Source organism: Macrobrachium nipponense, chromosome 44, assembly GCF_015104395.2.
Source record: "Macrobrachium nipponense isolate FS-2020 chromosome 44, ASM1510439v2, whole genome shotgun sequence".
Lineage (NCBI taxonomy): Eukaryota > Metazoa > Arthropoda > Malacostraca > Decapoda > Palaemonidae > Macrobrachium > Macrobrachium nipponense.
Window position 1 is genome coordinate 33,954,216 of NC_087221.1, and position 15,418 is coordinate 33,969,633.

The 15,418-nt window shown below is 36.1% G+C and overlaps 1 protein-coding gene across 1 annotated transcript in view; it reads left to right on the plus strand.

Annotated features, from left to right (window-relative positions):
- The first annotated feature begins 5,068 nt into the window (after positions 1-5,068).
- LOC135204166 (connectin-like) overlaps positions 5,069-15,418 on the plus strand; it is a 315,936-nt gene continuing 305,586 nt past the window's right edge. Inside the window, 2 exon segments of the mRNA XM_064234209.1 lie at positions 5,069-5,188; positions 9,154-9,326. Of these exon segments, the coding sequence (XP_064090279.1) occupies positions 9,291-9,326 (36 nt within the window). The 5' untranslated portion in view covers positions 5,069-5,188; positions 9,154-9,290.

Here is a 15,418-nt window from a genome sequence, read left to right on the forward strand (position 1 = left end):
GAAGTTAGTAGAATATTTTTGTCGTTATGGGTTACCTTGTACCATTCAATCAGATCGCGGTATCTAATTTTACTTCCAAGTACTTCAGGACAGGTGTGCTGAACTGGCCATTCAGCACATCACCAGTGTCCCATATCATCCCGAAAGTCAAGGGGTGTGGAAAGGTTCCACCAAACCTTAAAAAGTATAATTGGTAAGTACTGTTACGAAAGGGAGAGTAGTTGGGATAAGGAACTACCTTATGCATTATTTGCATTAAGAACTCGCCCAAATGAATCTACTGGTGTTTCTCCTTTCAGATTGGTGTATGGTCATGAGGTTCGAGGTCTTTTGGAAGTGTTATTTGAAGTGTTGATTGGGGGACAAAAACAAATTCAAAATTTAAATATATTTTTATCTAATTTGAAAAATAAAAATAAATTGAGTGGTGCCTGGAAGTTTGCCCAGGATAATTTGCAAGCTTCCCAGCTTGTATGAAAGCATTCTATGATCGCAAGGCAGTAAGTCGTTCTTTCGAATCTGGAGATCTGGTTCTGGTTTTAGATATGGACTCTGATAGTTTTTCTGAAACCCAGATTTTAAAGGTCCATCGAAGGTATTAAGAAAGGTGTCTGACGTTAATTATGAATTAGATTCTCCAGGTTTCTACTAGAAAGAGTAGAATTTTTCACATTAAGATTAAAGAAATATGAAGGTAGAAATCCAGATCCATTAAATATGTTTATGAAATACCATGCCTCTAGCTACTGTATTTAATAATAATGTTGATAACCATGTATCTGTAGAGAATTTATCTGTAGAGAATTTAAGAACAAATGTTGAAATTTTTAATAAGGCTAATGTTTTGTTGGAGCATCTGGATGAAGTCCAGAAGAAAGACATGTTATGTTTGATAGTCTTTTCCAGAAGTGTTTAGAGAGACTCCAGGGCTTACTTCATGGCTTGAACATGATATTGAGGTAGGTGACGCTCGTCCAGTAAAGCAGGCTCCTTACCGCCTGAACCCAGAAAAAGCCAAAGTAGTTGAGAAGGAGGTACAGTATATGCTGGACCATGATCTTATTCAACCCAGAAGCTCAAGTCCGTGGAGTTCTCCTATAGTTCTGGTTAAAGAAACCTGACGGTAATTATAGAATGTGTGTTGACTACCGTAGAGTTAATCAAGTAACCAAGAGTGACAGTTTCCCTCTTCCCCGGATTGAAGATTTAATAGACCGGATAGGGAATGCCAAGTTTGTAACTAAATTAGACTTATTGAAGGGTTACTGGCAGGTGCCATTGTCTCACAGGGGGCCCGTGAGATTTCGGCATTTGTCACCCCAAATGTTGTATGAATGTAAGGTGATGCCTTTTGGTTTAAAAAATTGCAGCTTGTACGTTCCAGCATCTTATGAATAGGGTGATATGCGGGCTGGAGGGTACCGAAATATATATTGACGACTTGGTGGTATACAGTCAGGACTGGAAAACCCATGTTGAAAGGTTAAGAAAACTGTTTCAGGTTTTACGAAAGGCTGGTTTGGTTTGTAAATATCAACAAGTGTGAGTTTGGTAAGGCTGTAGTGAACCTATCTTGGTCATGAGGTTGGTTTGGGGTTTGGGGCGGAAGGTTGCTCCTAAACATGCTAATATTGAGGTTATAGCCAACCTTCCTCAACCGTGTAATGTCCGTGGTGTCCGCAAAATTCTTGGTATGTTAGGTATTATCGGAGGTTCCTGAAGAATTTGCTGACATCGCCCAGCCTTTAACTAATCTATTGAAAAAGAACACTCAGTTTTTGTGGAGTACAGAGTGTGAAAAAGCTTTTTCTAATTTGAAATCTGTATTAGTCTCTGAACCAATTCTTAGCTCTCCAATTTTAATAAACCTTTTATTTGGCAGTGGATGCCAGGACGTGGGCATTGGAGGAGTTCTGTTTTTCAGAGAGATGATGAGGGGGAAATGCACCCTGTATCTTATTTCAGTAAAAGTTACTCCCGGCTGAAAGAAAAGTACTCTACCATAGAGAAGGAAGCTTTGCTCTGGTGAAGAGCGTAACCCATTTTTCTATTTATTTATCCAGTTCTTTCCAGGTTGAAGTGTTGACTGACCATAACCCGCTGGTGTTCATAAATAAGATGAAGGGAGCGAATCAAAGGATTCTGCGATGGGCACTTCTCCTTCAGGAATATAAACCTGGTCTTCCAACATATTAAAGGAGTGGACAACAAGATCCCCGATGCACTTTCTAGGATGTGAAGTGTTTGGCTGTTATGCAGTTCCTGATTTTCTAATTTTCTTTTCAGATGGTGTATAGGCTATTAGTGTATCCTAAGGTTGTTTTTGCTTATTTTATGTGCAATCCCGGAGTTCCCTGTTTTTTTTGGGGGGCCAGTTAGATTAAGTAGTCCTAGTGAGTGTGTTTTTGCTTTTCATGTCTTCTTTACCTTATATTTCCGTATTAAGGTAAAAACAAAAAAATAATAATTTTCCTGTTTAAGTCAAATTTATTTTTTTTTTTTTTGTTGAGGGAGGAAGGTGTCAGGCCGTAACGTAATTTTAAAGTAAAATCTCATTGGTTTTGCCTTTTTGCACTGATGGCTTTTATTTTTCTATTGTTTGCAATTTTGTAAAACTAAGTTAAGTTAGGTATTTTGCTATTTGTTTTACGTTAGTATAAATTTTGGTTAAATGTACTGTTAATTTGCTTTGGTTGAAAAAAAAGCTTAAGTTTTGTGGCGCCATCTATTGAGTGCAGTTTGAAGTGCGGCCTTCCTCAGTGTTTTTGCTTCCTTGCCAAATTTGTAACTCTGTTTATTTTTCTTTATGGTGACTGGGAGTGTGGTAAGGAGAGGTGACTTGTGACTCTCCCAAAGTATTCTCGAGGCTAGTTCAAGGCCGTTGAGGACTCTGGACCTGGAGCTGCTGATCGGTCTGTCTGCTGTTTGTGGATTATACATATATAACGTCCTAATCTGAAGATTTCTCGCTTGTTCTCTTGAGAACAACATCTGCTGTCATTGAGCTGCTGCTTAATGTGAAAGGCAGTTATGCACGTGAAGCTACATGTAGGAGTACGACGTGCAGCTGTGATTTAAGTGGCCTACTGTCTTAAATCTTGGCGTTGGCAGTTGTGTGGGGTTCTGGGCTCGAGAGCCTTTTTCTTCTTTCATGGATGTATCCACTGTATCAGCACCAGAGTGGCCTTGTTGGAGCAAGTAGGGTGTCTTCTCTCAGGTAAGAGGAACATCCCCTGTATCTTTGGCGAGCCGTAGACTAAAGTGTGTATATCCACCAACGGTTTTGAAGTGCAGTTCTTCTGATGGGAGTGACGTTCTGTGACTGCATTTTTTGAGCGATATATGGACTCGTCTGTATTAGTACTGGTCTGTGTCATATGACCAATCTGTGTGTATTTTTAGATACACCCTAAAGAGTGTGTAATTATATGGTCTAAAGTGTTTGATAGTATATTAAGGTTTAGATTGTTATGTCTTAGGTAGGATTATTGTTTCTTTTTGTATGTCCTTCCACTTCTTTCCTTTCTATTTAGTAATAGGTTAGCGTGGTGGGTAAATTTATTTGGGTCCCTTATTAAGATTAAGATTTGGTTTCTTCTCTATGAGTAGGGTTTAGCTTTAGTTATAGGTGACTCTCTGAGTTATTTGATGGCCTTTTGTGTTTTGTCTATTTATTACTTTTTGTGAGCCATCAGTGTACGTATATTTATTGTGTAATAAATATTGTGAAAATTTTTGCCTGTCTTTTTCTGATTTTCCTCGCTCATACTGATTTGTTTCTGTCACTGGATTTAAGATTAAAATAAAAGAACCAGTTACGACTTCCTCCTAAAGGGAGTTCGTAACAAGCTAATTTTCTCTCTCCTTATGTCTACGATATATCAAATAACTTTTATGCAAGATACATGGATACTATAACTAACAGATAAATTATTGATGCGTCTAAGGCAACGTTAGTCTCGCAATGGTTCAATGTTATTGTCAGTGCATCTGCACGTTCATTAAGCTGCTTTTTCACCCCTAGTAGTATGCAGGACCAACTGTGATTCAAACTCTTGCATATCATTCATTTTATACTAGTATGTAATTGTGATTTAGTATTGAAATGCACACTGGAGAGACAGAGCAATCACTGAAGTTTTAAGGTAATCTATTGCTGTACGTTGTTCTCGGGCACTTAGTATTCTGGGTTAAAAATCCCGTTATGCTTGGGTAATGATCTTTATCTAAAAGCGGTCTTATGCCAGCAAGTCAAAATCCCCTGGTAAAGTTACCCATTACCACGTACCAATTTTGTGACAGGCATTTGCGCTGTACCATTAACGTCAGAAATTCATAGTAATCTAATATAACTATAAAATTTGAATATGAATTGATAAAAGTTGCGATAAGCAATTCTTACAGGCTCTTTCTTACCTCTGGTTGCAAAAACTCTAGCCCATCAATTATAGTTTAGTTACTGTTTTCATTGACGGAAGAAACTGGTATTTTGCTCTAATTTCAATCTATCATTAAAATAACTGAATATCTGTTTTCTTTATCATCGGGGCGAAAACAAACATTTATTTCTTGACAGTAACTAATGATCCTGTGAGAGCATCCGCCATCCATCATAGGTACTATTTGTTTACATTTTGGTATCCATCCATCCATCTGGTAGATAATTAAGAATTCCGTAAAACGCCGAGCTCAAGATATTGTACGTTACCTTGCAACACTGAAAATCACTAACTGTAATAACTGTGAACTTGAAGATTCAAAAGCGAGATCATGAAGGTAATGAGGTTGAAAAATGCCGTCAGTACACACCATGTTAATACTACACAATCTGACATTTGACGGTTGACCATACACTGGAAGTCAACTTAGCTCCAACACTGTTTGCACAAAATAAAAAAATAATAGTGCTTATTAGTGTGTTAATTATTATTGGTGAATTAAAGATAATGTATTATCAAAATGTATCATGGTAAATTCTATATAGCCTATCGGATCTATTTTAAAACTAATTATAGCCTTGTATAGTGTTGATTTGAGTATGATGATGCTCTAAATGAAAGTCGAAATCGGTTCATCGTGTAAAAAAACGTGTATCTTTTGGAAGTGTCCGTGATGGCGTTAAAAGGGGAATATAAAGTCTTTATGCCATATTAGTCCTCATTTAATCGTTGATAATGTGATAATTTGCGTAAGTATACTGTACTAAAGTGTGTTGAGTTGGGTTAACTTACAGGTTAGCCTAGCGTTGTACTACAACTAGGTAGGTTACTACCTAAATCCCATTTTTCTGTATTGACTATCCTAAAGCTAAGAAATGCATGAAAAAACAAATTTATGAAAAAACATTTGTAACATTTATTGTAATTAGCTATTAATGATACTAGTATTTTGTCTAAACAAGACTAGCCTAGCCTTATGCTTATGCAATGACGAATGATATAGACGCCAAGTTAGGTATTGCCTAACCTAAGTTAGGCCTATGACACCATATATTATAGGTTATTTATTGACAAAGACTTTAGCATAAATGTATAGTTTTATGCATAGTTTATGTGTAGAATTCAATTTAAGTGGTGGCAATATGCCCTACTACTACTTCACAAGAAAGCTGGACATTTTGCTTACTGAGCATACAGGCTAACTGATGCAGGGTTTTAGGTTGGGCAAAGCCCCAGTAGTATAGAACTGCTACACCTTAGATTTGGACTTGAGGATATATTTTGATAGCATTCCTGAATGTTTACCAATAAGATGTTACCCTCAACATATCAGTTCATCAGGAATACTTGGCTATTATTGATCGGTTTATAAAAAGCTAGTGCTACAGCCATCATGAAAGAAGCCATTTCCGAATTCCAGTGTATCAGTGCAGTACTAATTGCTGATTTCTATTCCCCATGAATACAGTTGTTGGCATCCTGCAATCAGACCTAGGTAAAGAACCTATGTTTTAGTTATCTGAATAGATTGTGTTAATGACTGTGCTAATGTTTGCTGTAACCACTGCCTTTCCTCCTTAAATTGACTTTTATTAACATGCTAATCTTACATACCTAGATTTTTTTATATGATTGTTTATTTCATTTGAGTAATTCTAAAACAGTAATTGTGTTTTATTTCATAAAATAAGTTTTTTCTATTTAAATTTATAATTCTCGGTTTTTTAGGATTTTGGAAATTTACTTTTTTAGGTTTTGAAAAGTCAGTAATATTACAGTTGTCATTTATGCTCTAATAAATTATATTTTCCAAATGGTCCTTGTAGTTGGTTTCTCTTATTAGTATTTTCCTCTGGATGGATTATGTTGTGTATCTCAAGTAACCCAATTTACCCAAAGTAACCTATATTTGACTTCCAGATAGCACAGTTTCTACCAGGCTAAATTTGTTCTTACTGACAGAAATATGTGTAGTATGGTATTAGTTTTGTAGGATTTATGTAAGGTGATGTATCATCAAGCCAAAGGCAAATTATTAAAGCCTAATAATGATAGATTAAGTTAACCTAGTGCACCTGTTTTAAATTCAGAATAGCACAGTCATGGGGCAAACAGAAATTACTTTTGCCATAGAATTAAGATGAAATTGAGTTAGTAACAATTTATAATTATTGCAAGGTAGTTTAGTCTAAGGATTAGTCTATATCAACTTCAGTTCCACTTTATAAGTATTGCAGGGTAGTTTAGCCTAAGGATTAGTCTGTACGTATTAACTTAGCCATAGGGTAACACAATTTGTATTAGTCTTTGGATACCCCAAGTCAGCTTTGTTATAGGAGTATCCCATATTGCCTCGGCCCTAGGATTGACTGATATCGTCCTAGTCTTAAAATATGTGCACTTTACGGTAGTGGTTGAATTAATGTTTGTTACCTTTGCTTTATGATAAGTGTATTAGCATAGGATTGAGATAAATTTCTGTTGGCCTTAGATTTCATGCTGGGGAGCTTCAGGATAAACAAACTTAGTTTGATTGTGTCATAAATGTAAAACAGCTTATAGTTAGAGTAGATAAGTATAGCATTTTGGGAAACGAAGTTAAATAAGCCTATTGGTTAGCTATTAAATGAAAATTAGCCTACTCTGTTGCATATTACAAGTTACCATAGCCATTCTGGCTAAATGAAAGTTGTAAATAGAGTTTAACCTGGGATTAAGTATGAGTTAGCTTGTTCTGAATATGATACCATTTTGCTTACTCCTATAAATACAAGTTACTTCTTCCTGTTCAGCCCCAACTTTCTTATTTATAGCTGGTTCACTTAAGGTAAATTCTTGGATGAGCCAAATGTTTACAATACGTTTGTTTGGCGATAGCTGATTGGCTGGTACCGGGAGGTAGGGAGCTCCCAGCCAATCAGCGGCCGCCAAACAAACGTCTCATAGGTATAAGGCTCATCCAAGAATCTACCTTAAGTAAACCAGCTATAGTCTGGGTTAGTAAAGTCTCTACGTTACCTGTCCCATCGGTCTGGGTCTAAAGTAAATTTTAACTTTGCCTTAAAATAGGCAAAAACTATTTTAACCATGTGATGTATGAAAATAAATTAAGAGTTACTTTTGTAAGTTTATTTAGACTTACAATCAATAATTATTTTAGTTGTAGGTTTATCGCAACTTGATATAACCTTAGCTATGTGCAATTAACATTGACATAAGATTTGCAAGCTTAGATATGGATTGAACTCTGGTTACCCTGTCCTAGGGATAAAGTGTTAGTGTAAGTTAACGAAAGATTTATGTATAGTATATCTTAACGATAATTAAAAATTAGGAAAGTATTATATATATATACATATATATATATATTATATTATATATATATATATATATGATATATATATATATATATTATATATATGTATATATATATTATATATCTATATATTATCTGTTATCATATATATATAATATATAATATATATATATATATATATATATATATATATCATATATATATTATGTATATATATATATATATATATTATATATATATATATATATAATAATATATACTATATAATATCTAATATTATTATATATATTATATATAATATATATTGTTTTTTTTTTAAAAAAAAAATATAATTAATAATATATATATATACATACACACACATACATACATAGTGTATAATTTCATGTTTAAGGATTATTGCGCGTTTCCATAACCTTAATATTAGCATATACTGGCTTAGTGATAGAATTAATACATATTAGCTAAGTGTTAAGGTTAACAAAGTTAGCAGCCTTAGGATGACAGGTTTTTAACTTGGTTTTAAGACTGATGGATTTAAAATTAGCTCTAAGACTGATGGAATTAAGCTTAGTGTTAGCTGCTCTAAGACTGATGGAATTCAACTTGGCCTTAGCTGCTCTAAGACTGATGGAAGTAAACTTGGCAACGTGTGATATCTGTACAAGCCACACCACAGCGATCTTAGAAAAGTAAACGCACTATAGTCGTAGCTTTCAGAATAGGTTAACACAGATTAACTCCAGGATAACTCATCTTTGCATTGCAAAAATTTGAACAAGTTACAAGTTTCAAAGTTGAAAACTAATTGCAGTAGAAGGAGCTTCACATTTTGTGGTGTAATTTTTCATCTTAAGACTAGGGGGATTTGGGGCGTCTCATGAAGGAGGAATAGTGAAACAACATGGTGACATTGATAGGTCAAACAACGAGAGACCTATGTTGAGCAGCTGGCTTAGGAACGCCGGTGTAAACAGAGTGTAGGAATGATGCAAAGAAATTGGGTTTTGGTGGCATTCTAAGCTAGGAAAAATAACGAACTGAGAAGCACTAGATACGATGTGGAACCATCACAGATGTGAAGAGGTAACCGCACAACTTACGCCAAGACCTGTTCAATGGCGTGGTCGGTATGGTCTTGGCGTGCCACCTCGGTGGCCGCGAGTTCGATTCTCGGTCATTCCATTGAGGAGTGAGAGATGTGTATTTCTGGTGATAGAAGTTCACTCTCGACGTGGTTCGGAAGTCACGTTAAAGCCGTTGGTCCCGTTGCTGAATAACCACTGGTTCCATGTAACGTTAAAACACCTTACAAACAAACAAACGACTTACACCAAACTGTACTTGAAGGAATTGCCATCTCTTGAAAGTTTCCTTTTTTTCTCTCTCTCTTCGTAGGTGGTTCTCACATCCTCAGAGAGAATGCACAGATAATGCAGGGTTATTGTGGTCTGCAGTTGAAGCCAAGAGTTTTTTTTTCCTCACCGGTTTGATCGAGTCAGCCAGTTTTATCAGATCACAGTTTTATCAGATCAATGAGATGCCACCAGCTTGACTTTTCTGTTCTGAAGGTAAGAATAAGACGCTTCCTTGTTTGTGTATATACACGTATATATATATATTATATATATATATATATATATATATATATATATATATATATAATATACATAAATATATATATGTAAATTATTTATGTTATTTCAACTATTTATTCATATGCATATATTATATATGCGCGTATTATGTATGTGTCTATAGCTGCATAATTTGTGGTCGAGAGGAAAAAAACATCGACTATTGAATAATATGTAATTTAAGATGTATGTGATGAGTGGAGGTTGATAAAGGTTTGGGCGGAAGCAGCCTTAAACCTGCAAGCTATTATCCTTTTTCAATTTTCTAGTCTAATCTCATTTTTGTCCTTTCGAGAGCAAATGGCCCCGCGCTAATTAGCTCAGCTCTGTATTTAAACAAGTGCTTCTTTTTCATGTCTTGGAGGCTCGGGAAATATGAATTCGGGCGTCAGGATTTTTTTCCAGGGCATATTTCTCATTTCACGGGTTCTGTTCTCCATAGACCTAGGTTTTATTATGGTGTGCGCGTGTTTTTTTCAATTTATTTATTTATTTATTTATTTTTTTTAATGATAGAGCTTTTGCTGAAAGGGCCAGAAAGATGGTTATTTCTGGTTGCAATTTTTTTTTTTACTTTATTTTTGTATATTTATATATTTCCAACCATTTTTTGCTGGAAGTCTATACGTTTTTTTGGAAAGTTTGTGAAATGTCTTGAATTTAAAAAAAAAATTTCCATAAACTTGCGACGTTGTAGGATTTGATTTTTAATCTCCGTCTGTTAACTGTAGATAGATACGCAGACAAAACACTTCTCTGCACCCTGTCAGTCTACAGACTGTGTGTAGACTACATGTCTACATGTCTGTATGTAGACTAACATGTCTACACACAGACATGTCTTTCCATGACGTAAAAGCGACAAACTTATTTCTTCTTCAACTTCATATTTTCCCTCGTCCTCCGTCGATCCTTTGACACCTAAAGACTGACGCTTTTAATTAATTATTTTTTTATAGAATATTTTTTTTAGAATGAAAGACTTTTCTTTTATTTTATTTATTTATTTATTCAATTTTTTTTGGAGTCAATTACTTTTTCCTGTACCACGGAAATTTTCCCTCACCCATGCTGGTAATGTTTTACTCGCTGTGTTGTATCTCCTGCTGAACCGTGCATGGTCAAGGGTTTCAAAAGGCTTAAAAGGCTTCAGCCTCGCATGTTCAAGGGTTATGAAGGGCTTCAACCTAGCATCTGACAAGGTTTCACAAGGCTTCAACCTTGCGTGTTAAAGAGTTTCCAAAGGCTCAAACCTTTCACCTTAAAGGTTTTCCGAAGGCATCAACCTTCCATGTTCAAGAGTTTCGAAAGGCGTCACCGAATCAATTAAAATACGATATCAATAGCGCATATCATAAAAAGAAAAAATCTTGAAGCATTGATTCGATTGCGACTACAATCTCTCGTCATCCAATCCTCCAGAACATGGATTGTTAGGCAGCTCTGACGCCAATCAGCGATTAGGTATTTTCGTCCCGGGGTTCCGTGCGGAGGGGTAGGGGGGGTGGGGGGAATCAATCCGGCTCCCCAACGCCGAAATCATCGTCTAATCACCGTGATTCGGGATTAGTTATACGCCAGCGTTTATAACGTCAGATCGCCGAGTCTTATCATTAAATTCATTAGACAAATTGAGTCGACTGAGATCGTTTTTTATCATCGATCAGTTTGTGTTTTTATTTGTGAAGCTTCGCGCCACGAATCCTCCAGGTGTCTTCGATGGCGGGAGCTTTTTAAGACTTCAGGTAGACGATCTGTAGGTGACGTAATGGGAGTTTGATGATGATAGTCTAAGCGTTTTTATTCTTTTAGAGTTTTTTTTTTTTTTTTTTTTTTTTTTTTAAATAAAACTAGGGGCTTTCTTATGGGTCTGTCTAGATTGCAATCATTTTACTGGGCGTAGGTGCAAACTTGCCTGCAGTTATTATCCCGAGCAAAAGGTTTTACAGCAGGAAATGGCGTTAATTTTTATGGATGGCTAAAGCATGTTTAAGTATATATATATACTTTTATATATACGTCTAATGTATATATTACATATATATGTATGTATATGCATGCATGTGTTTATATATTTATATATATATATGTATATATATATATATATATATATATATATACATATATATATATATATATATATATATATATATATATATATATATATATATATATAAGTGTGTGTGTGTAACTGAATCACGAAATGTTTGGAACGTGATAAATCCACAAATAAAGGTATAAGCCACGAAGGAAAGATAAACAACGGAGTTTATGCAAGTAAAGGACGTTGAGTCGAACGATCTTGCAGAAACTCCGTTGTTTATCTTTCCTTCGTGGCTTATACCTTTATATATATATATATATATATTATATATATATATATATATATATATATATATATATAAAGGCTCAGTTAAATAAATATATAGGAGCTTCAGAAGGTGTCCATGATACAACCAGTAAAAGGAATCAAGTTTATTTTAACGAAACGTTTCGCACATGAAACTTCTGTGCATCATCAGTCTGTAAGAGAGCAAAGAGACATATAAATAACATTAAATGATAAAAACAAAGGAACTCACAAATAAATTAAAAATCAAAGTAAAAACAAACGAAGGTAAAGAGAGAGAGAACAACCCAAACACAAACCGTCCATAATGTAGAGAGAAGATGGATGAAAATTCTTCTCTCTTTGATAAAACATAACCGGAAAAGATGGATAAAAATTCTTCTCTCTTTGATAAAACATAAAAGGAAAAGTTAAAAATACATTGGTTTCTGGACTGGAAATTAGGCGTCCATTACCATCGCTACCTCAAGAAAACTGGAATAGACGCCTAATTTCCAGTCCAGAAACCAATGTATTTTTAACTTTTCCTTTTATGTTTTATCAAAGAGGAAGAATTTTTATCCATCGTTTTCCGCGTTATGTTTATCAAAGAGAAAGAAGAATTTTCATCCATCCTTCTCTCTACAATTAATTGGACGGTTTTGGTTTGGGTTTGGGTTGTTCTTCTTCTCTCTTTACCTTTATTTGTTTTTACTTTGATTTTTAATTTATTTGTGAGTTCCTTTGCTTTTATCATTTAATGTTATTTATATGTCTCTTTGCTCTCTTACAGACTGATGATGCACAGAAGTTTCATGTGCGAAACGTTTCGTTAAAATAAACTTGATTCCTTTTACTGGTTGTATCATGGACACCTTCTGAAGCTCCTATATATATATTATATATATATATATTATATTATATATATATATATATATATTATTTATTTATTCATAACCACAGTGCCCTCTTAACTTCTTGATTTCTTCATACTTTTTTAATACGCTTGTCACCAGAAAGCCTGAGATCCAAACAGGAGAATATGAAGAAAATCTGACGTCCATTTCTGTATTCGAACATGCATCCAGAGCATCAGAACGCGGCCACGTTACCCATTGACCACAGGACAGGCATACTGTGCACTGTAGGCATTAATAAGGTGCTTTTCAGCGTCCCTTCGGCCCTTAGCTGTAACTCCTTTCTTTTCTTTTACAGTATCTCCGTTTATGTTCTCTTTCTCCCATCTTACTTTCCACCCTTTGCAATGGTTTCATATTGCGAGGTTTTCCTCTTGTCACCCCTTTAAAATCTTTATACTCTTAAATCCCCTTTCAGTGCTGAATGACCTCATAAGTCTGAGCGTTTGGCCTTTGGCCTGAATTTTATGTTCTGTTCCATTCCATTCCAATAGGTAATGTACGATCTTTGCAGCGTCCCTATGGCCCCTAGCTGCAACCTCTTTCATTTCTTTTACCGTACCTCCGTTCATATTCTTTTTCTTCCATCTGACTTTCCACCTCTCTCCTAAGGCCCCGTCCACACGGTCGAGCTTTGGTCGACGAACTTTGTCCGATGTGACATCAGAGGCGGAGAAACAGCGGGAAAAGTCAGAACTTTACCGCAGTTTCTCCGCTTCTGACGTCACATCGAACAAAGTACGTCGAGCAAAGCTCGGCCGTGTGGACGGGGCCTAACAGTTGTTTCATAGTGCAACTGCGAGGTTTTCCCTCTTGTTACACCTGTCAAACTACCTATTGTCAATTTCCGCTGAATGACCTCACAGGTGTGGGCCCACCTCTTCTATTCTCTCTCTCTTCTCGGTTTCACTCCCTATGATATTGAAAGAAACAAGGCGTGGATTCGACCTCCAGCCTACTCGGAACGTGTGTTAGGTTTTATTTTCACACATAAGATGTAAACGTTATATTCTTAGCTTAATGTGAAGTGGTCTTCGTAATTAATACTCATTCTTACTACTACTCATACTAACAACAAGGATCAAATAAAAAGGATGCAAATTAAACATGTTCATATACTCTCAGTTATAAGTGGGAAACTCAAAGTTATTGAATAGAAACAGCTTAAATTCAGTACAGCAAATAAATTAACGCTTGCTAAAGTCTGCGGTCAAATAGAGCCTTGTTGCACCAACGAAAATTAAAATAAATATGCTATATTTTATTAGAAATAATTTTTATGTACACTTTAACTTGCACATTATTTATTTTTTACATTTTCATTATAATAAATAAATCATGAATATCCTATCTTAAAGTTCCTGTATCTTAGCTCAACGCGAAACACCTTTTTCAGACCTTTTTAAGCTATTTCATAAGACCTTTCCTACCCCCCCTCATCAAAAAGAAGAACAACAATAAAAAAAGTCGCTTGTAGGTATACTCCCCGAGTAAGCGAAAAATGTGTACAGTACCTATTTTATAATTGAGACTAGTGACGTCGAAAAACCAATTTCTTGTCAAAGATACGAAGGGAAGCGGGGAGAAGAAGCGCCTCAGTGGCGTGGTTGATATGGTGTTAGCGTCCCACCTCGGTGGCCGCGAGTTCGATTCTCGGCCATTCCATTGAGGGGTGAGAGATGTGTATTTCTGGTGATAGAAGTTCACTCTCGCCGTGGTTCGGAAGTCACGTAAAGCCGTTGGTCCCGTTGCTGAATAACCTTACTGGTTCCACGCAACGTCAAAACACCATACAAACAAATCTCGTACAGGGAGCAAGCCTTGTGACTCGGGTGTTGAAATAACGCAGTGATGTCACTTTTTAATTAAGTTAGAATTTCGTTTTTAATGTGTGTGTGTCAGTCACAAAGAAAGTCACGCGTAAACACGACTTCCACATTTCATAACATGTTGCTTCGAGGAATATATTATGTGAATTTCATAGGGAGTTTCTAACTTATTGTCATACAGTACCTTCTGTCCCATCGTAAAAAAATTGATAAAAAAAAAAGAATAAAAAAAAACTGTCAGTGGCGTGTCAGCTTGTGACATGCATCGGAAATGTATTTATTTAAGAATTTTTTATCGTAATATTGCTCCCAGCTCTCATCAGCGGTGAATTAGAGCTGGACTGACACTTGAAGCTCTTGTAATTATAATTTTTATTGCTTACATACTCGTATATCCTGGCGGATTTGCACTTTGCAGAATATACAGATCTATTGTGAACCCGAAAGTTTTCAACCATCCCAAGCCAATTCGGTCATTGTCAGCAGTTTTAACACTAGAGTACGTAAGCCAAGAGACAGCAAAACCCGCTAACTGGACGTAATAGAGGGGGTGAGGGTAAGGGTTGGTTGGGGGTGGGGTTAAAGACAGCGAGGGGGCGTGGCCAATGCTGATCGGTCAGAGCACAAGCAGCTTAGGAGGAAACTTAATGTGACCATGGGTGATGTTGGGACGTTCATTCAGTTGCTCTCGTGCTGTGGCGTAGATGGGTCGTTGTTGTTGTACGGGCTCGAAGCTTCCTCCCGCTCTGGCATCCGTGGCGCGCAGCAGCTGGACGAGAACTTTGGAACGCGTCGAGGGAAGTTTTCCCGATTTGCGACCAGTTGAGGGAAAACTTTGATTTTTCTTTTTCCCCATTTGAGACCGTTTAGAAAAACGTTGCCTTTCTCGGAGTTATTCAGGAAAACGCTTTCTTTTCTTTAGATTCTGCCAGGGAAGATTGTATTTCTCCT